Source organism: Diachasmimorpha longicaudata, chromosome 1, assembly GCF_034640455.1.
Source record: "Diachasmimorpha longicaudata isolate KC_UGA_2023 chromosome 1, iyDiaLong2, whole genome shotgun sequence".
Classification (NCBI taxonomy): Eukaryota; Metazoa; Arthropoda; class Insecta; order Hymenoptera; family Braconidae; genus Diachasmimorpha; species Diachasmimorpha longicaudata.
This window is the reverse complement of record NC_087225.1, coordinates 12143905-12167982: the sequence shown is the minus strand read 5'-3', so window position 1 is coordinate 12167982 and position 24078 is coordinate 12143905. Positions and strand designations below refer to the sequence as shown.

The 24078-nt window shown below is 36.7% G+C and overlaps 5 protein-coding genes across 7 annotated transcripts in view; 1 reads left to right on the top strand and 4 right to left on the bottom strand.

The window, feature by feature from the left end:
* LOC135168889 (breast cancer anti-estrogen resistance protein 1) overlaps positions 1–4113 on the bottom strand; it is a 28958-nt gene extending 24845 nt beyond the window's left edge. The window contains exon 1 of the mRNA XM_064133497.1: positions 3685–4113. Coding sequence (XP_063989567.1) covers positions 3685–3744 — 60 coding nt within the window. The 5' untranslated portion in view covers positions 3745–4113. The remainder of the gene's footprint in view (positions 1–3684) is intronic.
* A 2492-nt stretch (positions 4114–6605) lies between these two features.
* Positions 6606–10897, bottom strand: LOC135164452 (gastric triacylglycerol lipase-like). 2 transcript variants are annotated; one of them, XM_064124822.1, is made up of 7 exons: positions 10622–10897; positions 9115–9313; positions 8897–9011; positions 7685–8084; positions 7506–7590; positions 6997–7328; positions 6606–6912 (listed from the first exon to the last, which is right to left on the bottom strand). In XM_064124822.1, the coding sequence occupies exons 1-6, from the start codon at positions 10667–10669 to the stop codon at positions 7015–7017; spliced, it is 1161 nt and encodes a 386-aa protein (XP_063980892.1). In that variant the 5' UTR covers positions 10670–10897; the 3' UTR covers positions 6606–6912; positions 6997–7014. The 2 variants fall into 2 exon arrangements, with proteins under 2 accessions (XP_063980892.1, XP_063980882.1); XM_064124812.1 differs by having other exon boundaries at positions 8897–9313.
* A 488-nt stretch (positions 10898–11385) lies between these two features.
* LOC135164467 (craniofacial development protein 1) lies at positions 11386–13172 on the bottom strand. Its single transcript, XM_064124845.1, has 3 exons — positions 12891–13172; positions 12460–12812; positions 11386–12295 (listed from the first exon to the last, which is right to left on the bottom strand). The coding sequence occupies exons 2-3, from the start codon at positions 12791–12793 to the stop codon at positions 11796–11798; spliced, it is 834 nt and encodes a 277-aa protein (XP_063980915.1). The 5' UTR covers positions 12794–12812; positions 12891–13172; the 3' UTR covers positions 11386–11795.
* Positions 13173–13286: 114 nt separating this feature from the next.
* Positions 13287–14468, top strand: LOC135164487 (coiled-coil domain-containing protein 12). Of its 2 annotated transcripts, none has more exons than XM_064124886.1 (4): positions 13287–13415; positions 13501–13710; positions 13811–13943; positions 14221–14468. In XM_064124886.1, the coding sequence occupies exons 2-4, from the start codon at positions 13562–13564 to the stop codon at positions 14410–14412; spliced, it is 474 nt and encodes a 157-aa protein (XP_063980956.1). In that variant the 5' UTR covers positions 13287–13415; positions 13501–13561; the 3' UTR covers positions 14413–14468. The 2 variants fall into 2 exon arrangements, with proteins under 2 accessions (XP_063980956.1, XP_063980961.1); XM_064124891.1 differs by having other exon boundaries at positions 13324–13415; positions 13486–13710.
* LOC135164461 (carbonic anhydrase 13-like) lies at positions 14427–24031 on the bottom strand. The gene is made up of 6 exons (XM_064124836.1): positions 23889–24031; positions 16339–16383; positions 16090–16251; positions 15416–15663; positions 15099–15332; positions 14427–14995 (listed from the first exon to the last, which is right to left on the bottom strand). Exons 1-6 carry the CDS (start codon positions 23926–23928, stop codon positions 14738–14740), a joined length of 987 nt encoding a protein of 328 aa, XP_063980906.1. The 5' UTR covers positions 23929–24031; the 3' UTR covers positions 14427–14737.
* Positions 24032–24078: the final 47 nt, after the last annotated feature.

Here is a 24078-nt window from a genome sequence, read left to right as displayed (position 1 = left end):
CATTGCTGAAAAAATTTCTAGACATAAAGTCTGGAAATGCCTCATCCGTTTCACCCCTTCATATGTCTGTCCGATAATTATTGATAAACTCGGTTTGATTTTCATGCATATTTCTTAATTGCCAGGAAGTTGTTATGCAATTATGTTAATTTATTTAAATCCCCGTGGATTTGTCTGTCGGTAACCGAAAATGAAAAGTGAAGTCTTAAAAATAATGCAAAAAAAATATTATCCGCTAAAAGGTGAAATGAGTCAAAAGTTAATTAAATGTACATTTTTAATGGTATATCTTTACGTACATCTATTGAAGTGTTCTCACGTTAATCCTTAAAAACGATCAATTAATTGCCGTAAAAGTCAGCGGCAATTTCTCTCGGTACTCATGCACAAATTTGTTCTTTATATGGAAGACAGGTATCGGCTTACTTGGGAGAAAGGTAGTGATGTTGACCGGGTGACTAACGGTAAATTAGAACGTAATTTAAAAAACATTGCGCACGACCTTTTGACCGATTCGGTATATGACCTGTCTGAATGCGATACGAGAAGCCTTTAATTTGGCTACTGTGCTCCTCTCATTTCTTTTCAGCGACTTTTTTATCTCTGGAATTCTTCACCGAATGTTGATGAGTCAAGCATTCTAGCAATCTCTATTAACCAGCCAGATGACTTGAATTGTTTTTTTTTTTCAATTATCTGGACTAAATGCCATGTCTCCCTCATTCCACCCCAATTTTCCTCCAATATATTAACCGTCAAGTTTCAACTAGTTGACAGACCTCAATTTCTATTTATAACATTTCAATTATTTCCATCCCAATTACTCTCGTTACCATTGTCATGATTTTTCCTACCAATTTGCCCGACAACTGAGTGCCCGAAATGCACTTCAAGCCATTGGGAACAATTAATGGTGATGGAGTGGCTGGAATCCCCGAAAATTTCACCCAACCTTCACTCCATAATTTCTCAAGCTCTAGACGACGAGACACGTGACAGTTACCGGTGGTTTATGGATTAAATTCCACTTCCAGTTGAATAGTATTTGGTTTGTATTATAAAAGAAGGATTGACATGTGACGTGAGGAAGTTTGGGATATTTCGTAGAATGTCTGAGGAGATTAGAGGGCGCTTGTTGTAATTTAAATGAGCCCTCGGGGCTGATCTCGCGCACCTCCCAATCCCCCGATAATATTCAATGTTTTCCAAGTAGAATATGTGAGAAATTCGTATCTCGAAGGTTAGACGGATCCCCATCTTATAATTGATTCGATCTCGAAGTAATATTCAGGGTTGGCATGATTTATCGACGCTCGAATGAATTTTATTGAGGAATTAATGGGCGGGGGAATTTCTGCTTCTCCGAGAAAATGTAATTACTCAGATATGGCATTTCTAGGTTATACTTGTCTAGAGAATGATGAGGTTTGTTAGGGAATATTTGGAGACATTTATCGCAGCTGAAAAAATGTCCGAAATAATATATTCCTCGACATTCTTTCTCAATATAAATCATGATGGGAGAAATTCAATCTTTGGAGAGATATGAAAGGGCCATTCTTTGGTACATAGGTGTGTCGTTGTATGTAATTCGAAAATTACATTTTATTCCTATTGTACTATATTTTGGGATTTTTTAAGGAAATATTAATGAGGAATAACCCCAGATATGAACGTCTAAATCAAACAGATGAATAAATAAATTCGCTCAAGCGATTGATATTGCCATTCTTCAATCCATTTGATTAGAGAAAGACAATATCATTTTTGGTTGAAACCATTACGATGAATGATTTATTCGAAAGGTTCATGAATGAAACTTGTTGATGAATCAATGAGGAAGGGCATTTCCCTTCTTTCCGGGTAAATACAATTAGTCTAATTTGATCATTCAATAGTAGCTGATGCAGAAAATAATGAATTCTTTCAAGAAATATGGAGACAATTTTTTTTACTGAAAGCCCAAATAATTCAAATTGTCCCTCGACATTCTTTCTTAGCATAAATCATGATCGGAAAAATTCGATAGTTATCACGATCTGACGGATTTATTTTCTTATGAATAGTTTTATCGTTGAACCTGTCACTGAGAATTCCAGAATTCTCTTCCCCTCATATTAAAGTTTCCATTTGGCTCAACTATAAACGATGGAGATAAATAAACTCATTTGAATGGATAATATCGGGAGCTTTCAATCTACTCTATTGAACGAATATTGAATTTTTTTGTGGTGCTCATTACGATGACAGATTCGGATGCATACTTTACTTCTGAGAAATCAGTGTCTAAAAGGAAATTCATGTACAATCAAATTTTGGAAACAAACGAGGAGTGAAGTCTGGTCTCGTCTCGGGAAAATGTGATTAATTAATGTACTTAGTTTAAACGGACGTTTTCCTGTCTGCGAGAAAATATTAACAGATATATTATCGTATATATCATAGCTAAGGAATGCCGGGAGAAAATTCTCTTCGAATAAAAGATTCCAATAAATATTTTGAATATGAATAACCAATCTCAGTATTGGATTCCTATGAAATTAATTTTTATGAATATTTTCCCCGTCACAACCACTTTATTGCCAAAAAATAAAGTCAGGCAAACAAATCCCACATTGGAGAGCATTTTTTCATTCGCGCGAAAAAAACCAAGGCAGGCAAAAATGTGGAGAGGAAATATCTCGCATACGAGCTGAAAAAACAAACAAAATTTCTGAATACCTCGAACCTCTTATCGTTGCATAAACATTTAAAAGGATAACTTCTTTGTATTGAATTGTCTTGTGATAGTACTGAGTTCTTTTGAAATAGAATTCCTCTCACGAATACATTCCCTCACTCGCCATATTTATGATCAACACGAGAAAGCGACATATTTAAAGCAAATTTAAGGTCCCTCTTTCTTTCCTCCGAAAAGAAAATCGGAACTAAAAAAGTACAAAGCGCGAAATCCACTGTCATAATATTTTCCAGACTTTTCCATTCTCCAGTGATCATCTATTATTAACCGACTTTAAAATTGAGTAATAGTAAATAATATTGGAACACTGTTCAATTTCTCATGCATGAAATTAAGCAATTGAGTTCAGTATGAAGTCGCCATGTAGAGAAGCGATTCTACTTTCCATTGAAAGAAAAATCCTATTCATTAAAGCCACAACGACTCAATAAAAATTACAAGTGTTCATTTTACCCCACTCACCCCTAACCAACCACGTAATTTCCGTGAAAAAAAAATCAAGATGTCGTGAATGACTTCTCATCAGAGAAAACTATAAAATCATCATTTTATTCCATTCACCCCAGTTTAATCAAGCAATTATCATCGAAAAAATAGGGTGATTTCCTCAACGATATCATTACGGAAAAAACTCTCAAATAACCTCCCCCTTTCATAAAAATTCCAACAACACCCCTTGCCATGAAACCAGTTCAGTCCAATGAACCCAATTCTCTGAAAACAAATCGTCCAGTCTGATCGATTAGAATTTAAGATGTCCTCATCGCGATGCAATAAAAATCGCATTCACAACCGATCGAGTCCAGTCATCGTTCCTCATTTGAATACCATCGAATGAGCCACCTCAAAAAATACCCGGAAGTTGCACGCCCCCACCTTCCACAATAACAACGACGAAGAAAAAAAGAAAACCAAATGTTCAAGAGAGATAGGAATTGCCTTACCTGGTTCAGAGATGTAGAGATAATTTCAGGTGTCTGCGGCAGCATTTTAATGCCAATCATGATGTCACCGGTGATCAGTAACTCTCCAGATATCACAGATGATTGATCATAATAAACAAAAGCACTCGACAAACGCCAAATGTAAATACAATTGAATTAAAATCCGAGGTACACAGATATACAACACGATCGATAGCACTTCAGTATCCAAGGTAAAACTGCCACCAACGGACTTTATTCATCTGCTCAGGGCAATTATTTCCCTTAACACACGAGCCCCGATTCACTGGGCAAACGAATGAAAAGGGTTGATCAAATTTCTCCGTATTTAGTTGCCATTGAAATCGGAAACACGAGACACTTGGGAATAAATCGAAAGAGTACACCTTCTCTCGATGAGACCGTGCGCGGTACTGCCTTGTGTCCGGGCGGGTATTGGATACCCTGCGCACCGATTCTCACCGATCACTCACGAATTTTCCCGAACTGAGTTTACTCTCCCCGTGACGAAAAATCGTAGTACTCACGGTGTATAGTATTGGAAAATTTGGTGTCTATGCGAGGGGAGTATGTGTGGGTGGGGACTCTGGAGATTTATTATTGACGAGGTGTCTTTTACAGTAATAGAACGCTCAGAGAGTAGCGATATGATAGGTAATGAGTTCCTAGTTCTGGAAAACTGGTGGAGATAAGGCAGAGGAAAATAATGAAATGGGATTTCTTCGGATGGAATTTTTTTACCAGATTTATTCCTCAAATTTTTCCTTCAGATTATTCTCCTGGGGGAGGAATGGAAATTTCGGAATTCAATTTAACGGATACGTGAACAGGGTATTCGGAAAATGTTGTTTTTTCAATAGATATCTCGTAACGTCAACCTAATGACATTTTAAAGACTCGTTCCAAGGATTTCCGTCACAGAAAAATATCTATTAATTTGAGAAAATAGATTCAACCGTTTTCTGTCATTCTTGAAATTAAGGCTCGATATTATCGGGGTCACCGCGGAATTCTCCAGTAATTGACGTCATCGTTAACGAGTGTCCCGTAATGTTTATCAACGCGTTATACTTCAGTGTATTTAGGACAACACAGATGTTGGGATTTTGACATATTTACTTCCATCGCTATTTTTTTCTCGAAAAAATATACATGAATTTTCGAAACAGAATATTCTGGTCTGTTTGCCCGTGAAAGAGAAATTAAGCGTATTGTGTGCTGAACGGTCTTGAATATTCAAACTCCAGAGCCGACATTATCAATTCTATTGTGGGCTTTTCCCAGCAGTTTCTGTAGCTTCTATCCCATGTCACTAATAGCTTCTTAATCATTCGCGTTCAAAATGTTACATAAAAAAGGGATTGCATTGGAGCGCAGACCATGGTGAAATTTGAATGTGCTCGTTAGAGCTGCGTAGACTTCTTGAGCGAATTTCGAAATGTAATGGCATATGGTGAAAGGGGGTGAAAATAATAACTACAATAGGTCTAGCTCCATGAATCAACGAAAAACCTGTTTTTCCATATTCACCTTACGAACAGCTTTAGTCCCTGCGTTTTCATCCGATTTATTCTTTTTCTTTCAAAATGATCGTTAGTACTGACGGATGGATAAATTGAAAACACGAAGCATGTTTCACATTATTCATCCGCAAATTTAACATAAATTGCAAATAATAGTTATATAAACTATATGGCTCCTGTATTTCTCAGAAAAATCCACTGAACACAGCAATAACATGGATGTTAAGCATTCGAATCAATCGAAAACAACATTTTTCTAATAAAAAAAGAGCTATAAATCATTCACGGAATGGAAAATGATTTGTCAAGTGAAAAATTTGCCATTTTTTTACCGAATGTAATTTGAGTTTAACAAGTTTTTCTCATTCCAATTCCCTATTTTCCTCTCTACATCCTTCACTCCCCAACTTTCATGCGACGTTCTACGTAATTCCTCAAGGCAATTCACACAAGAATGTCTCACCTGTTTAAAGCGATGATGATAACGAGTGAGGATGATTGCGTCACGGAGTGACTCAAGGCTCAGTGATGCCGGGGATTTTTCGGATGGATTCTTCTGCATTCGTAGTCATTCTCCATGAAATGAAAGGCGCATGAGTTCATGAGCCAGACCCGGATTTAATGACCTTCGTTTATCATGTTTCGCTCTTTCACGTCATTTCGATGATTCTTATCAAAAATATTCGTTAGCCACACAATGATGCACCTAATAATGACAATTGAAAGACAATTCAAATATATTTCAATAATTCCTGTCCCTTAATGCACATTTTCCACTGAAAAATTAAGCGAAAAATTCCACTGCAAAACGAGTTTGATTTTTCTCGATTGTCTTTGCTGTAATTGGTGTTAAAAAATTGTTTGCTCAAAAGGAAGCATTACTGAAGCCTCATTACTGAAGCTAGCACGGGTAAAAGGTCGCAGGGATTGTGCTGGAAGGCCAGCGCTCAGAAGCATCTGAAGAAAATTAATGTGTTGCATAACTACCGCATTGTGCATTTACACAGGAATAGCAATCAAGAGAAAATTCGGGGTGGTGATGAATACCCCCATTATACCTGTCATTGTGGGATTATTTATTACCACATTTCACCCTCAAAAGTACTCACAATCATAAATCAACAGCAACAGAAAATTGAAGAAGAAATTTCATAATTATTTCTCGCCCAAAATCGGGGAAAAAACATGTGTTATATGTTAAACCCTTCATTTTCATTTTTCCGATGTCTATTAAAGGTTTTAAGATGAATGTAATGTCCCCGGCGCCGTACGGCGACCTAGACGCTCATCAATAAAACATGAAATAGCGTCCGAGGTGCACGACAGTCAAGAAAACCCGTGGAATAAAAAAAAAAAGACAAATGAGAAGTTGTCCCACACACTTACATGTCAGAGGAGGGCGGGAAAAATAATCCAGTGCTTAAGGCGTTGATTTTACTCAATAATTACAGAATAAACGCTCTTTCAATGTATTAAAATACATGGAATTAGTCGATCATTCAAGGTGATTAATTCTAAACATGTTTTCATGGGTTATTTCATTCACTACACGTTGTAACGCATGTAATTGCAGTGGTGTAGATCAAAGGGACAGTATCAGACGACAATTTCAATTCCAGGAAGTCAACGTGTGTTGTTTGTCTGAACTCCGGGATCGAGGGTGAGTACATGAAGACCTGTTATCTTGGCAGTGGCTCTATGTGATCTGAAAATTAATAATCAATATTCAGATCATTGAGGAGAGTTTCTATAGCTGAAAAAATGTTGGTATGTGGAAAAATCAGCTAACGCTCTGATAGGACTGCCTTCAAGGAAATTTATTAATGTCAGACAAGATTTCGAATAATCTGTTGTAGACAAACTTCTTGACGTCTTTGGCAACGATAAAATCAATATGATTGAAGTTCTTCCATCTCACTATCTCATAATATAAAGTTCTGTTCACAGGTAATTTGCTGATTAGTGCGAGGTCGTCTTCTAAGGTGGAAAGGGGATCGTTCGGAGCTTTGAAGAATGCCATGGGAGCCACGATGTTTGTTAAATTGTAAGCCGGAGCCTTCGTCTGGCCGTAGTACCGGAGGTTCGTTTTATCGTTTTTGTGATCGAAGTATCCAAATTCTCCTGCAAATATAGATTGAGTATTTTATACTGAGGAAAAAATTAAGGATCTGCTCTGCATGCGAGAAATACTCGGTCAAAATGACTGAAAGCTCTGGAACGACTTCACGGTTTTAAATAAAAATTGTCTGCCGATTGCATCTCACTTTTGAACGTTCAGGAAAAATTCTAAATTATTACCAGTTCTTATGAATTGAAAATAGTGGAAGAACACTTTTGCGGAGCATCCGGCTGGATAGAGCTGTGCAATTTTCAGCAGGAAATTCTGAAAATAAAAAGGACAATTACACTTTCCGGATTTATGTGTAGAATCATTTTTGCAGTGTCCTTTGGTAAATATAGAAATTTAAATATTTTACCGGTGGCATATCCAACTGTTCCCGATCTTTGCCTACGATGGTGTCAACGAAGAACAAGCAGAACTCCAACATTGCCGAATTTGCTAAACATACTAACTCCACAAATGAATATATTAATCTGTTTCGAGGAAGAATTTCGAAGGCTTTGAAAGGTCCTTCCAGTAAATCAGCCGCTATTGACAGAATTTTTCTTGCTAAATTCGGTGTCTTGAAGAACGTGACTGGTGCCAAGTGAACAACTAGATTCAGTTTGCTGTTGTAGTCGGTCCGATTTGACAGCAATATTGTGCTGATGGTGGTTCCAAGGGATATGCCAATGTAGGACAATGATGATCGATTTGTCGCATCGAGGATGTAGTCCATCATTGCTGGTAGATCTTTGATTGCGTACTCGTCCATACTGTTATGAAATATACCCACAAAAAAAGTCACCCGTAAATAATTTATGACACGTATTTTACGGGTAAAGTTGCAGTGCTAATTAACATTCTCTTAAAATCGGGGTGAATTACGATTACATAAACATAATTTATGATCTCGTATTTATTAATTACGCTCAAATTCGTCGTAAATTACAGTTACGTATACATAATGAATAATTTCCCATTCGTACATTACGATGATTTTTTGTGAATTTTATGATGACTGATCTTTCAAGTTTTTTCCAGTTTTTTCAAGTTTTTACTAAAATTGCAATTCACGATTTTCCAGGCATGTTCAGGTACTTTGACTTTTCTATTTTTATAACTGAACATCAGACATTTCATTTGAAACCCATTTGACCCTCAACTTCACAATATTTTACACGAGTTTAGTATCGAAGAGAATTTGATTAAAAAATTCCGCTATTGAATTTTTTCAATCCTTACAAATTTTTTCCTCGCAGTCGGGTTGATAAATTTAATGATAAAAAATGGTTGAACGTATAGTATACCCTGCACCAAATTGCAAAAGATATTTCAATACCCTTAAGCGTGAAATCCGCTTAGTGAATCGTAAAAGGCATTTCGCTTAAGCCTAATTTAGGTTTTTATTTTGATAGTGACATACACCTTCCTGAAGCTTAAATTTCGATTCATATGGCAGAAAAAATACCAGACATAAACGTAAATTCAATTTACCCTGCCGTGGATTGCGCTTAAAAAATGTAATTTACGCGAACCTTCGCCACAAATATGGGATCATTCAACTGCCTTGAAATCTTGTACCCACCTAAAATCCCAAAATTTGGAATTTTCTGGTGACCATGTCCTATGCTTTCGACTGTACGCACTTCCTCTCAAATTCCCCATCCAAACATCATAGCCAGCATCTGCTAGTAAAAATGCTGCACAGAAATCGACACTATTTGCAATCCAATTATCGATAACGTAAAACAAAACCGAAAAATATTTTCCTGGCGATCGTTGGAATTTAATTTGGCCAATTACCGATATTTCGTTCAGGTTGCAATATAACAAACATGTCTGCAGTGCCTGATAATCCGTGCTGCAAATAAATTGGAGGTCCACACTGGGAATTATTGCGGGGTTGATTTGGGAGGATTCTAAATATTGATAAAATGTATCCGTCCTCCGTTGTAACCCTGTGCCAGTCCGCCCGTCTTCCATGTCCCTCAACGAGTCTCATCTATATTCAATAAATATTTTAATATCTACATGTATCAGAGGGATGAGACTAGAGATGAAATGGTATCCTGTCTCCCGGGAAATACAAAATTGAGCTCATCAAAATATTGCGCCGAATAATAAGCAAATAATTTTTTAATTTTTAATCAAAAACATTCGCCCAAAATTTTGTTTTTTAAACATGAGGTATTCTATTGGTATTGAATGAACAATTCTATTGACTTGTTTATTCAATTATTTCATCATCTACTTACGAAATCGAAAATGGGAAAGTCCGAACTTTTCGCTTCTTTCGGAAACCGACTCCGCAGTATCGGAGCAACCGACGGGAACAACGACGTGAGCACGAGGCAAACGATGATTTTCCGATCTTTTTCGAACATCCCCAATTAGAGCACTTCATTCAACAATTCTAAAGCAAATCTGAAGTCTCTCCAGTCGGAGAGTGAATTAATAACCTCATTTGTCCTAGTTACTCAACCTTTTTATACTATATTTCCATCACCCTTTTTACATACATTTGTTTTCTTCGCAAAAAATCGAAGGCCTTGACTTCACGAGCTACAGGTGCATCTATTCTTGATTTAATTAATTGGTGATTAAATACTTGAACTTAAACTATCCCGGGGGACCGGTGCAGTGGTAAGTTCCTTGTTTTGCCGACGAAAGCTTGGGAACAGGAGGCAAGAAATCCAGGTGGTTAGAACCTTTGATCTAGAAAATTATTTCATCCAAAAATCCATCAAACACCTTGCAATTTCTCCACGTGGAATTTCATCAAGAATTTTATCAATGAATATTCTGAACAAGATTTTATTCAATTTCTTATTTAACTCTCTCTCCCCACATGCCCAGATGTAGCTCACAAAGAAAGAATTAACCATTAAAATAAACCTAGTGAGTAATAAATCAAATCTTTCTTAAAACTCTCCATAAAAAAATCTAATTAGAAAATGATTTGAGGTCTTTTTCTTATGTACTTTTTTATCTCGCCATTAATCATTCAAAGAAGCGATTAAAATCCTGTAAAATTCAGGGCGTTGAATTTTTATATAAATAATCTCAAATTTTTTGTTTAAATGTTCAAACATTTTTTTAACCGCTACATTTTTTTAACAAAGCGACGAAGAACTTATATGCAATGGGAATCCCAGAAAGTTTTCTGCAAAATACGCCGTCTTTCTCAATCAAATATCTTCGGACTTGTCTTTTCCCGGATGTACAGAAATAAATCAATCAATCGTATGAACAAATGAATCCATTCCTTCCTTCACGTAATCCCCATACATTATTATTATTATCGACTCACCGATCCGAAAATAGAATGTCCACCTAGAGGTAACATAAAAAAATCCATGCCACAGCTATCGACAACTTCCAATAACGAGGAATGACAAAAAAAAATCGTCCTCCTATCGCGATCATCCTCAATGACGTTCGACACGTATCAGTGTGCGTGAATGGCTGATTGGGACGCGAGTCACGCGCTTGTGCATCTTGGATGGGGACCTGCGGTATTCCAAAGGCGCCAGATCCAATGCTCCGAGTATATTCGCGCACTGGCACACGCGCTTGAGGAAGGGCCGAACCGGTAGCGGGTCGATGCCTGCGAGATATTCTGGTTCATGCGAATTATTCTCCTCTGGCAAGGCCGCGCCAGTCTGGCGTCGAATATGTTTCTTTATGTGGTTGTTTTTTAATTTTATTTTCCGTCGGGAAAACATGAAGAACATTCCGAAACAATCGGGAAGATCTTAATAATTTTTGCGGTAGAATTATTAGCTCTTCCCTCTTCACTGTGCGTATGCCAGGTGGCACTTACGCCTTTATTTTTGCGGTTTAGGAGGTGTAAAATAGCACAGAAGTAAGTATTCTTAGGTGAGGGCTTTTTTAGGGGGGAAGGGAATATTATGAAGTCGACTTTCATGATTCTCTTTGACTTTTAATTGTTTTGATTAATTCGAAATCAATAATTTCAGACATTAAAGTGGTCGATATCCCGATGAATAGTTTAACATGAGAGAGGTGAGACAAAAGAGGGTATTTAGAAGGATAAGAGAAGAGAACACTGGATTTCAATTTTTACACATTTGTTCGTATTTATTTCGTACATACTGTTCAGTTCAATGGTAAGCATAGTCTTGTAGGCATCAGAATCATTATCACCTGAGTGTGTTAAGTAATTGCAACATCTCATGCGTTTTCGACTGTTAAAAATATCAAGAGGGATACTAAACATCAAACAAGACGAGACGAGTGCAGAAACTATCATTCATTCAATTTGGCATTTGTTGAATTACGAAGATTAATCAATGAAATTACTGAGTCTCGATGCATTGGAATGGTTCAATACTCCTATCTAAATGGGCAGTTCGTGGATTCGTGACATTTCCCTGGATTTGATGAGTCAGAGAAGTCGAAAATCGAACGATTCGCTGAATATAAATCGTGATTTTGGTTTTACCCTGGATTTTTCGGGCCTTTCAGCGATTGTTCCGTCGAACTGTCGTCCTCAACTGCTTCTCAATCTCAAATTGACGCAGGTCCGCCCGTTGGAGGAAGTCCTGACGTTCCAGGAAACCGTCTTTGCCTCTGTTGTGGTTGGTTATCTCTTCATCGAGATTTTCTTGTTTTTTGAAATTGTCCCAGTCGAGTTTTGATTTTTCTAGGGTTGAGATCTTTGTTTTTTTGCCAATTTGACCGAGGACAGAGGAAATACCACCGAGGCCACCTCGTCTGGCCCCTCCGCCACGTGCCGACGGCTTTGCGGCAGCCACTGGCATCGTCTGGGGCTTCTCCTTTGAGAGAAGGGATAAACGAGCTTCTGCCGAGTTTGCTGACACCTCCTTTTCAATTTTTACTTCTTCACCTGCGAACTCGAAGACTTTTGTTATTTTTACCTTCTCTTCGGGCTTTGGACGAGTTGGGGCGGCAGTTGTTACACCATTTGTGAAATTCTGCGGTTTTGGCCTTGATATTGTACCTGAAATAATTTTAATAATTTATATTTTTAACATAAAGTTGTTTTACTGCACGCAAACATGTTCTCATTGAAATCCCAGTATTTTCCGATTCGAATAAAACTCATTTGAGAAAATTCAGAAACCTATATCAAAAAACCCAGCAATTTCGAAAGTAATAATTAACCTGTATCTTTCATGAAATCAGCCCACAGTGAATCAGCTCGTTGCTTCTCCTCCTCCTCAGTCAATGCCTTAGTCTCCTCTTTCTTCTCCTCAGTCTCCAGGATTTCTTTCTCAACTACAGAACGTTTCCTCCGCTTAGATTCCTTTTTACATCGTCTGCCCCGTTTCTTGCCCTTTTTCGTCGTCACTTGCTCATTTTCGTTGTTCTCGTCTTCAGGACCACTTTCAGCATCACCTTCTGATTCAGCCTCGGACACAGCTTCATCAGCTCCATCAGGCACGTAGTCCTCGTCGTCCTCATCTGAATCCGATGGCAACTGATGCTCTTCAGACATAACCTCGAGTTTACGTCCCCTTTAGCCAACAAATTGATTAATTCTCAGTGTCACCAAATTTGGAGGGTATCGACTAATTACCGATGATGTGACTCACCACTGATTTATTCCCTGAAGGTCCTGATTTTTTTTTCCTGCACAAAATGAGAAGAATGGGGGAGAGTCCTTTGTGCGAGTGGCAAATGGTCGACTGACGTTCACTCAATCTTCTTGTCACTAATATTCTCGAAATTTCTTGTATCACATGCTCATGGTATCAACAATTTCCTGGTGTTGATAATTCTCAAGTGATTCAGAGAGAGAATTGCAGATTATTCATGCAAATTGGTGGACCACGTAAGAGAGCTATTTTTTTCTCAGTGGAAAATCGTTCACTGAAATGTTACTAGGCAAGCAAGCCTAGGGACATGGTCTAGGGTTTATCCACACCATTTTTGAATGATCGGTCACTTATCATCAAGTCGATTTTAGTTCAGAAATGAAAATATCAATTGCTGCTATTACCAGCAGGGACGAATTTATCTACTTTAACATGTGTCGGAAATTTTCCCAAATTTGAGCGATTATTTCTTAGTGGACGTTAGAGCTGTCAATTTCATGCAAACATTTGTTATTGTTTACAGTACGCATCTTTATTATTAATTATACGCAGCATGGATTTAATTATCCCTACTGCTAGCTCATATTTCCAGTTTTTATGTTTGCAGTTCCAATAAAAGGAGCACAGTGAGTGAACTATCGAAGGATTAGTAAACATAACCCCTCCGAATGACGAAAATCATCTCCGAAATGAGCGAAGAAACTGTTGGAACTCTGGAAGAAGAGGCATTGAAAAGAAAAGAGAGACTTGCAGAGTTAAAGAGGAAGAAGGATAACTGCGAACAAAAAAACAGTGAACAAGCGGTCGATTTACCAAAGTGAGTAACAATTGTTTGCATTTTTTATTCGTGTAAATAACCCCAATTTTCAACCAACTTTACTATTGCTGTATCTCTCAACTAATATTTTCGCTCTCAGGCCAAGATTCAGAAGTTATAAACCCCAGGATGAGAATCTGAAAGAACATGTTGTTGATACACCCATCTCAGTTGAGTTGGAGAAGGAGAATCCAGAGGAGGTTACAAGGTCTAAAGCTGTCATTGAAGAGCTCGTGAGTACTGACTCTATAAATTTTCTTTTAGTCCGCGTTGGGGCACAATGACATTCAAGTTTGCTTTCAATTTCATGATAACTTTGAAAAAAAACCCACTTAATTTAATTCACCCTGTGCTTGCCATAAAGAACAAGAGTTTTATTTTCTAGAATTTAGGAAAAATGATTCCAATGAATTCTATTAATATTGTGACTGGTCTATTTCGAGGACAATTGTGGTTTTTTAAATGAATCCCTCCATCCTATAACATACTCCTGTTCGTCACTCTTTGCAGGACATTGGGAGCTTAGCACCGAGAAAACCCGACTGGGATTTGAAACGTGATGTATCAAAGAAACTAGACAAATTGGAAAGGCGAACGCAAAAAGCCATTGCAGAGCTAATTATTGAGAGGATAAAAAAGGACAAGGACGACATGGCAAGTATAGTCACCCTGACTGGAAATTCAAGTATACAGGATAAATAGAAAAACCTTATAAATTGTAACTGTAATTCATAAAATTTTATTTGTTTCTTAAACAACCGAGATAATTTTCCTTAATACATTCTATTGGTTTTTTATACAGTAAAACATCATATGAGCTTTGATCTTGTTTTATCATAGTGATTGTGACTAGTGGAATGTTCATATGGTGAGATGAACCGTGTTCAGTTTCCATAATTAAACAGGATGTTGATTTTTTCTGTCTTGATTGGGGACAGAATCCAGTTCTGCCATTAATTTACAAGGTAAACGCGACCGACTCGTTCAAAGTGTCATTTTGTAAATTTCCTATTAAACTTCATCCTGATTATCTGATCGGTGTCAATAAATCTACGACACCAGTCCAGATTTCGGGGGGAGTCGTCAGGAGCATAGCCCCAAGTGCAATCGGCAAGGAAACGTGCAATGCAGACTGGCCAGAGCCGCCAAAGTCATGTGAGTGGGATTTGTCCTTTGGGACGCGAATGTTGTGGTAAACTACTCTGTCCTCCAGGGGCTGAATAGGTCGGAAATTGCGCGTTAGCTTGACTCCCTCTGGAGTTCGAACATTCCTGAATGCTGCGATCTGTAAATCGATTTTTCAAAAATTGCACATTCGTTCAAAATCAGAAGACACCTGGGACAACCTGGACGGTCTTCCTATTCTCGAAAATTTTTCGCATATTTACCTGATTGTGGGAGAGAGGTAGCGCTTGTTTGAAGTCGATCCACGTTACAACTTCCGAACAGGGTGGAGTGGTAAGGGAACCGTTGTACGTAAAGTAATCCTGGAGAACTGCTGGGTTTGGAAGGAGCAGTGACTCTAAGGCCATTGGACTGAGTTTGGTGGAAGAATCTACGGCTTCAATGAGCGATAACGATTCAACTATTAATGCGTAGTTTGGGTTGTCCTGCTCACTTGCCTAGAGAAAATATTACAAAGTAACTGCGTAACACTATTGTTGAGATTTTATTTCTATTGGGAATATTCCTCGACGTTTATTACCTCGAAGAAATATGCAAGGACGGTCAATCCATCTGGATGATGAATAGCTTGTTGGAAGGATCCATAAATCTTGTTGTAAAATACAGCATGAAGTTCCATGGCGAAAGAGTGATTGTTTATCAAATCCTCGGAACCTTCATGATCATTCTCACCCCAATGGAAGTGGAGCTGCTCGAATACATATTCGTGAGAGCCCAGTGGTCCACCAAAAATCGATGGACCGTCAGTCTTGTTCATTTTCATCATCACTGCAATGATAAGATCATCATTACTTATCTCAATCGAGTTATTTACTCATTACTTCCAAGTTTAGTAGTCAAACGGATCGAGCTCTTTAATCGGAATGAGAACTAACAAAGTTTGTATACAAACTCCCGTATTTAGTGATTCGTCTATTAATCTGTTTACCCTTGGATGAAAGGTGAAACAAAAAGAACAGTTTAATACAAATCTAGTCAGTGTCAATCTCAACATCGCGTTTGTTTATTTGTCGTTCTTATTCCGAAATAATGATTTCATTGTCATGGCCTTCATAGTAGCACTGGATCCGATAAAAACTAGAGAAACATTTGAAAAATTCGGGCGAGAAACTGTAATCTCGATTTTCTAATTGAATAGATAATGAATTACGAATGCTCTGCTATTCGTACGTTTGGATTGATTCGGCGACTTACCGGTGTGTCCATTGTTCTCTATAGAACACCCTCGTGAGGACTTGAAGCCGAGGAATTGAAGTTGAGGAAAGCTGACATTTTTGACGATGTGCTCTTCGATATTAATTGGAGACTGATGCTTTCCTACGCATTCGTTGTAATCCTCTCCCCAATGTTGTGGCCCTGAATCATAGAATTTTTGATTCAATTCATTACCTTACCCTGTATCCCCACTGATTCCGACATTTTTAGTACTGAATCTAAACCTACCGTGGAGACCCACATATGCGAAATTGGTGAAGGCTAGAGGAAGATCTGAAAAGAGAACAATTTGAATTAAATGCATCATTAATCCATTTCTGAAGAACTTTCTGTGAATGGAAAATCTCTTGACATCGAATTAATAATTGACTCATCATGTGACTATTAACCCAGGGAAATCGACGTACATGAACTGAGCGAGAATATTAGATTGCAGGGAGTCACGCTTTTCCGTGCTCGGTTGATTTATCGCCGATGCATGTGAGCCACTGACGAGTCACGTGATTTATCAATTAAACAATTAAGTGACTCAAGCTGCCGGTAGCAACAATTATTCCACTCATTACTTTTCGTCTAACTCAGGGAACCAGGTGGTACTAGCCATTTTGTACTCCTAATTACTTGAAAAAGTTAGTCTCTCGATGAGCTGCATTTATCACAAATAAATTACGAAACTTCTGAATAATTTAACTCACTTGATATTTAAAATAATTAGAATATCGACTATAGAAGTAAAAAGATAATTCATTGGAAAAAATCACCAGAACTTATTTCGATACCCGTAATTATGTATTTATTGACCCTCAATTATTTCACTATCGAAGTCTTTCTCATTCATTTAGAACAGCACATTGCGCTATAATCTCGTAAACAGCGATAAATGTGTGGTAATTTCTTGGGTAATTTTTTTTTGTTTCGTTTATGTTTGCGGTTCTTCCAATTTTGACGAATTTCTCGTCGCTACCAAGTTACGCAATCATTAATCTCAAAAAAATTGTTACATGATATCATTAACCTTGTCTTTGAATTCCTCCATAATTTCCCCATTAATCAGGAGGAAAGAAGATTTAAAGAGTTTATTAGATTTGTTGATCTTTTGCTATCATAATTTATGAATAACCAAGGAAGCCGTCAAAACTCAGAACACCTGACGTACGCCCTACGTCACCGCCTCGAAAATTGATTCTGCAGTCACGATTGGCGAAAACAGGATGGGTGTGTAAAAAACGCACGTGCAGATACCTCGTGAATATCGGTTAACTCGAGAGGTTCAAGTAAATTCATCAATCAAAAATCTTCGGTGAAATTTCTCCGTAAAATTTTTAATTAAAAACATGGGCAATCAATTCTTCACTGAAAACGTATATGTAATAGTAATTAACTGATTAATAAATTTCAAGGGAGATTGTCAAAAGACTTTCGGTACATCATTAATAGCCCCGGAGACTTATTAGAAGTTATTATTAAAAATTTAGAATATGGTGTACCGATTCTTGTGCTACTGAGGGAATAACGCTCCTGGAAATTGAACTAAAAATTCATGAGACCTCAAGAAGTCGTTACTAAACCTGACTCTGATGACAAATAATTACCAGTTGATTACCAAAATCAATTACCAGAATGGTTAGTCATATAATGATTGTCATTGCATTGATTTCACCGCGATTACATGTAATTACCTGAGCAATTGACACAATAATTATGCCTGGGAAGACGCCTTCATCGGCGGATGTGATTCAGGGCTGGGGGTGAGAAGAGAACAAAGTAAACGAATCCAAATCAAAACAAAAAACTCAGAAAAAATCTCAAATATCCGGCATGTTTATAAGTTGTGATTAATTGGAAAAAATGAAAAATAACTACTAAAAACAGAATAATAAACTATGAATAATTCATCCTGACAATGACAGGTAGCTGGGATAAAGAACGGAAGACTTAAATCAGTGGCACATCCAGTATCTCATGATTATTAACTGTCCTCCTCCCCCTCCCCCCTTTCTCATCGTGATAATGCGTAGCTCTACTCGTTGAGTTCTTATTAATTAAATTAATTCCGTGATTTTTTTATCGATTTATTGACAGAGGATTTCATTGGTGAAATATCTGGTGACATTTGTCCCTCAATTTTTCATTGCGAACATAATTCAGTCACATAACTCTGTGATTTTATGTTTTTCTATCAAAAATTCAAACATTATGATATTACCTGAGATAAGTTACGGTACCACATGCATAATTCTTCCATAAATTATCTGAAATAACCTGTTATGAGTTCTATTATGAGGCAATATTCCCTAACGGTGATAATTCTTCAATTCCTGATTTCCCAAATTCGAAATATCTGGAGAGAATTACATTGATTATTTTTCCCACCCAAATTTCAGCCAATAGAATTGCACCATTTGTTGATATTTTGTATAGCCTACCTCGAATATCAGCGATAATTTTTTGAATATTTTGGTAAACAAACGACACTTAACCAAATAAACCTCTTTTCATGTCATGGCACAATTCTCTTGGCCGAAATTTGGATAGGAAAAATAATCCCCTGAATACCACTCGAGCTTCAAAATTATAGAATATTTCCCTCTAGGTTCCCTGCATACAAATGAAGTCGTCAAGTTTTTCAGGAAAAATCACTCGTGCTTCGCACTCGTGATTTTTTAGCCTGAAAAACTTGACTCCTTCATTTGTTTGCAACGAATCTATCGGGAAATATTCGATAATTTTGAACCACTTGTGGTATTATATGTGAACAATTTTGTCTACATTATGCGGAATTGGTCAGCCGTAGCAAATGTCTCTTTCAAATATTCGGCTCTATTTTCTGTGAAACTAGCAACTGTGAACCTAGAGTAAGAGTCTCTAGTAATATTTTTCGTGAATTTGATCAGTTTCATGATTCAATTGGAAATAGATATTTATGAGAATCGAATACGAAAATGGATCAATTACCTCGGGATGGGCATCACCGGCGCATAATTCGAGCGAATGGGTCTCCTTGAGATCAAACAATTCATGTGTCTGTTACCCTTAGTCTAGGACATTCTTGTAAAAAATTATATAATTTGTGATTCTAGCCACATGCATATGAAGGAAAAAATAGGAATATTACATTAATCGCGATATTCAGGCATCCTTCACCTAGATGGCAAAATCCCTCACATGATCAAGGATAATGGGAAAACGCGTCTCCCATAAGGATTGTAATGATATCTCTCCAGCAATCGGGCTAATAAATTCCAAAAAAACATTTGTTTGTCTTTTCTATCTGCTTTTCATCATTACATGTTTTGCACGCTCCAGTTGAGTCGCGTGACTGCAAACGTCATCTTTTATTCACCACGAGCTTCAAGCCGAACCAAATTATTTTCAAATACTTTGAACGTGCGAATCTATTTTTATTTCGTTCTGTTTGCCATTTCAATTTGAGTGGTCTGAATTAGGATCTGGGTGACGAGCACACCTGGACTGCGTCATTACCCTTGTTCTTTTCATCATTCGAGTTGTTGAATTATATGATAACATGTGGGGAATGACGAATGGAGATGACAAACACGTTGACAGACTGTTTGATAAGTAATTCCGGAACTGGAATTGAGCGAATTTTTGAGGTGGGAAATTTTGAGAATTACAGAACTTTTCTGTGGGGCTCCCGACGAATTTCATAAATCCAAAGATGTGCGTGGAATAATAATTTAAGAGGAATTTATCCGGAGAGAAATATTTAATAAAAATTCGCAGAATAAAAATTAATAATTTTCAATTATTAATGCACAGGATTTTAATAAAGGATTTGATAAAGTTCAGAAAAATACCGTGACATCTTCTGGTATGCCATTAGCTTTGGAAATATTGAACAAAATTCTATATCAACTCTTTCAATTAGGGTTGCGGGAATTATGCTCTCCCTGCAAATTGGCGAATCGATATGAAAGTTCATTCTATTTTTAAATTCAAATCTTGCAAGTCACGTAATACCGTGTCATTGTAACCCTCATTATTATCAAGAGTACAAAAGTTGAAACTGGATGAAGAGTTTGAGGTTTTCGGGTCATTTTGTAATCAGACGACGTTGATATTTAAAGTTATCGAATATTTCAGAAAACATTTGTTCTACAAACTCCTCAACAAAGTCATGAAAGCCCAGCAGATTTTATCACTCAATTGTGGATATTCAAAGGTACTTTGAAGATCAAGGGGTATCCGGTTATCTCTCTCATTGTGATTGAGTCGATCAGAGTGCGCTTTTTCGGGGTTACGTGACATATTCCTTGAAAATATCCGGATTATCTGGTATTATCTCCGAAAACCATTGATAGTCTGCAGGAAAATAATCAGTTTAGTTGAAATAAACAATTTTATGGAAATTTTTGATGCGGTTGAGCAATATTTTTTCTTAAAGAATTAGCTCCTTTCTTTATGCTGTTAGATATCGCTCATAGAGACAAAAAATTGCTCATTTATTTGCAATAATCTGAATAAAATGTGGGACAATTCTCAATAATGCAGCATACTCAGACATTTCCCACATGAATTCCCCAACGATGATGCGCTCGATCGAATCGCATCAGAAAGAAAGTGACATATCTCTCACCAATCCATCGCGAGAACTGCATCATTAGTCATGAGTCAGTTATCATCGCATTTCCAGTGATATCGTCTCTCACTTGCCCTGTCCATCTTTGTTGACTCCACTTCGGTTTCATTCACTGACTCATGGTTATCTAGGTTCTTATACATCATGGACGAAGCGTAACTGCAACGGTTATCCGTAATTCAATAATCTCTCAAGAGTTTCCACTCTCCGAAATTTCGGAGAATGACTCCTGTTTTTGCTGAGTTGAATGAACGGAGAAATCATTTTTTCATTTGACTGAGTTCACGTTTAAGTGAATTTAGCGTTTCATCGTGAGACCTAAAGAGAATTTCTTTCGGTGTTTCCACGTGCATTGAAAGTAATATTTTTGTTAATTACTTGTGTGCGATTTCTAAAAAAAATTTGTCAAAGTCCTTCTTTCATTTCGCACAAGTTTCTATCCTTAATTACATAATATGTCGTACAACTTTCTAGTAGATATTTTCTGTATAAAAAACGTTAATGTCCTTTCATTTTTCCGGTGAAATTCTTGAGCAATTTATGTTTAAGATATTTTTCAGCTGAAGAAAAAAATTAGAAAAATTGACATCTATTTTTTTTCGGTTCGACAAACGTTACGGTAAGGAAACAATTGTTGATTGACTCTTCAACAGAAACTCTTGAAGAAACTGTAAATTTTTTTAATTCGTTTTTTATGCTTGCAGAAATTTTAAATACTGGCAATTAGACAGTAATACGAAATATGTAATTTAAAGACGATTAAAAATAACTGTATAACATTATAATACCAATAGCTTGTCAAAAAAAATATTTGTCAAATGTTTGACCTTGGTCATTGAATTCAACGAAGAAAATTAGTTTCACTCGCGCCTTAATTGGGTAATCATTGGAATAAAAATGGGAAAATCATCTCAATCCACAAATTGAACAATAGTTCTGCAGCTGTCATCGACACCTTCGTCTCGCGTCACATAATAGTGAGGAATAATAATAAAATTCGCATGCAAAGCCAATTATTTCTTGTATGTAATAAGAATAAGGGAATGCGATCTTCTCGCCAAGGTAAACTTGACTTTCAAAGAAGAAAAAAAGAAGGCATAACGGTTCAAACCAACGAGAAAACTCTAGTTCCTTTTGTCTCCCTCTGGACTGAGATGCACTCTAGTGCGATGTCCCGTTGACACGCTAATTACGTGCACAGTATACAACTCGTGGCTGTCAACTTCCGGTCAGCCGTATACGAATGAATTTCGTTCAATAATCAGGAGACCGCGATCAGTTGACGTATCTACCGGTCGTTCACAACCATGAGAACAATTTAGTAATTTTTTTTATAAAAGACTGAAGAGTAATTTTCCGTACGGGGGATTGCACTTATGGCACGAATTAGAATTTACATATATGCAAGTCTACTAGATGAAAATAATTCAGGGCTATCGATTTAAAAAAATGTAAAAGTTCTAATAGAATGTTCGATTAATTGTAATTAAACCCCAAAGAATTTTTTCTAATGAAAATGTAAGTTCTAATGAATTCTAATGAGATATAATGAAAGGGTAATACAATTTATATTACTTGTAATTAAAGATTTCAAATGAAGTTCTTCACACATTATTAATGCGCTTTCATCTATTTAAAATCAGTTAAAGAAAAAAAATATCATTAGAAACTTTTCCCGAAATGTACTTTCTTGCAGCCTCAGGCGATTTTCTCAAAAGTTTTAATTGAAATGAGATCAGCGAGGCAAGTAATTTATTCATAAAATTTAATCATCTCGAATGAAAACATTTATTCATTAAATCGAAAATTTTTATTTATTTTTTGTGTTAGGGTGAGTCTAAAAAAAACAGGAAAAAATAGTCAGTGGGAAACATGGAAATTTCATGGGTTTTAACGCGTGATCATGGGGTGGTCTTTACTTTCCCAGGTTTTTTTTTCTCTGTCAATCATGTTCGCTAATTACTGATGAATGCAATTCCTCATTTGTTCGATTTTTAAAAGTGTCTCAAGTAAAAAATGCTGGTTTCAATAATTAATCGTCCCCCCTCGTTAATTTTCGCGGGTTACAGCTCTTTGAAATATTCCGCGAGTTCCTGTAAACACATTCAAACGTGTTATGACGAGAAAATACGCTCCTTCTGGTAGAAATATGGTGCTTTATGACTTTGACTCCGTCGAGTCTTCCGAAACCCACCGGTTTGAATCGCTGATTCGATTAATTCTGCTTAATTCTGTGAGAGTTTTGATAGATCAAAATCTATTTAATTTAAATTCCGAAATTTGGAAATTTAAAATATGCCCAGATAATTTATAGGATGATGATGATAGCCTGTGCTCACATCTCTCCAGATTGTTAATTTTTTCACGCGATAAAGGCCATGATCAGGCAGAAATTGTAGTAATTTTTTATCCTCACAAATTTAGTGTACATTTTTCATGATCAGGGGGTTTCTTTTATTTTTAGCTGTTGAAACAATTCATTAAATAGTAACGAAGCACAATTTTTTGAATCTCCAATTTGTCTGAATAAAAAACTCTACAAAAACTCCTAAAATTCTATGAATATTTCCTGGAACCATATTTCTAAAGTAATGTATGCTGAATTTTATCGATTTATTTCTATGATTTTTTACCTTTCGTCTATTCCTTATCATAAACCTACATCCGTGATGATCGAGTTCGGCTAAAATTATGAGATTTTTTTTCGTCGTCTATAAAATTTCTAATTCTAATTCCTAATTTGAAAACTCCCTAAAAGCTTAAACGATTCCATAATTTTTTTATTAAAAAATGTGTTATCTGTTAAAACGTGGACTTCACGACAATTTTGGGAAACGCCATAGAAATTATGGTTCCAGAACAATTTAAAAGCCAGAAAGTTTCGAGCCCATGTCTTCGCTTCACATTCGAGGTAAAATTCATTTCGTTCACAACTTTTCTCACATTTTCAGGCACTTCATGATACCGTACAATAATAATCTACTTCAGATCCGCCCAAGCCTTTAATTTTCAGTATTGTGCCTCGCCCAAATTTCGAAAAATTGGCATTTCACGGAAATATCTAAATCAGCCTTTCCTCTGACGGGAAAATCCAAATGAACACGAAATCCCTTAAACCAGCCAGTAATCGTGAATATAAATATTTATCCAACCAACTTGTAGATGACATTATACTCACGAGATAGCAAAACTGCAGTAAAAACCAGGTAAATCTCCATATCGTTGATAATTCACTGAACGATTTTTTCTCTTTGACAAACTACGGCTCACTATATCGATAAAAATTTCGAACTACCGTTTTATACCCGCTCGAAACTGCTGTAGCACTCGAATGTAATGACCGATAGAAAGAGAATCCCCTCACGTCA

What these genes read in the sequence shown, in the direction of transcription:
- LOC135164487 (XM_064124886.1), top strand. Translation starts at nt 13,562, where the DNA reads ATGACGAAAATCATCTCCGAAATGAGCGAAGAAACTGTTGGAACTCTG. An exon ending in CAAGCGGTCGATTTACCAAA is followed by an intron (nt 13,711 to 13,810) that starts GTGAGTAACAAT and finishes TTTCGCTCTCAG; the next exon opens with GCCAAGATTCAGAAGTTATA. An exon ending in AAGCTGTCATTGAAGAGCTC is followed by an intron (nt 13,944 to 14,220) that starts GTGAGTACTGAC and finishes CACTCTTTGCAG; the next exon opens with GACATTGGGAGCTTAGCACC.
- LOC135164461 (XM_064124836.1), bottom strand. Translation starts at nt 23,928, where the DNA reads ATGGAGATTTACCTGGTTTTTACTGCAGTTTTGCTATCTC. An exon ending in AGAGAACAATGGACACACCG is followed by an intron (nt 15,664 to 16,089) that starts GTAAGTCGCCGA and finishes TTATCATTGCAG; the next exon opens with TGATGATGAAAATGAACAAG. An exon ending in TCCTTGCATATTTCTTCGAG is followed by an intron (nt 15,333 to 15,415) that starts GTAATAAACGTC and finishes TATTTTCTCTAG; the next exon opens with GCAAGTGAGCAGGACAACCC.
- LOC135164467 (XM_064124845.1), bottom strand. Translation starts at nt 12,793, where the DNA reads ATGTCTGAAGAGCATCAGTTGCCATCGGATTCAGATGAGGACGACGAG. An exon ending in TGATTTCATGAAAGATACAG is followed by an intron (nt 12,296 to 12,459) that starts GTTAATTATTAC and finishes AAATTATTTCAG; the next exon opens with GTACAATATCAAGGCCAAAA.
- LOC135164452 (XM_064124812.1), bottom strand. Translation starts at nt 9,294, where the DNA reads ATGGAAGACGGGCGGACTGGCACAGGGTTACAACGGAGGACGGATACA. An exon ending in TCCAAATTTTGGGATTTTAG is followed by an intron (nt 8,085 to 8,896) that starts GTGGGTACAAGA and finishes ATTTCATAACAG; the next exon opens with TATGGACGAGTACGCAATCA. An exon ending in AACAGTTGGATATGCCACCG is followed by an intron (nt 7,591 to 7,684) that starts GTAAAATATTTA and finishes TTTTATTTTCAG; the next exon opens with AATTTCCTGCTGAAAATTGC.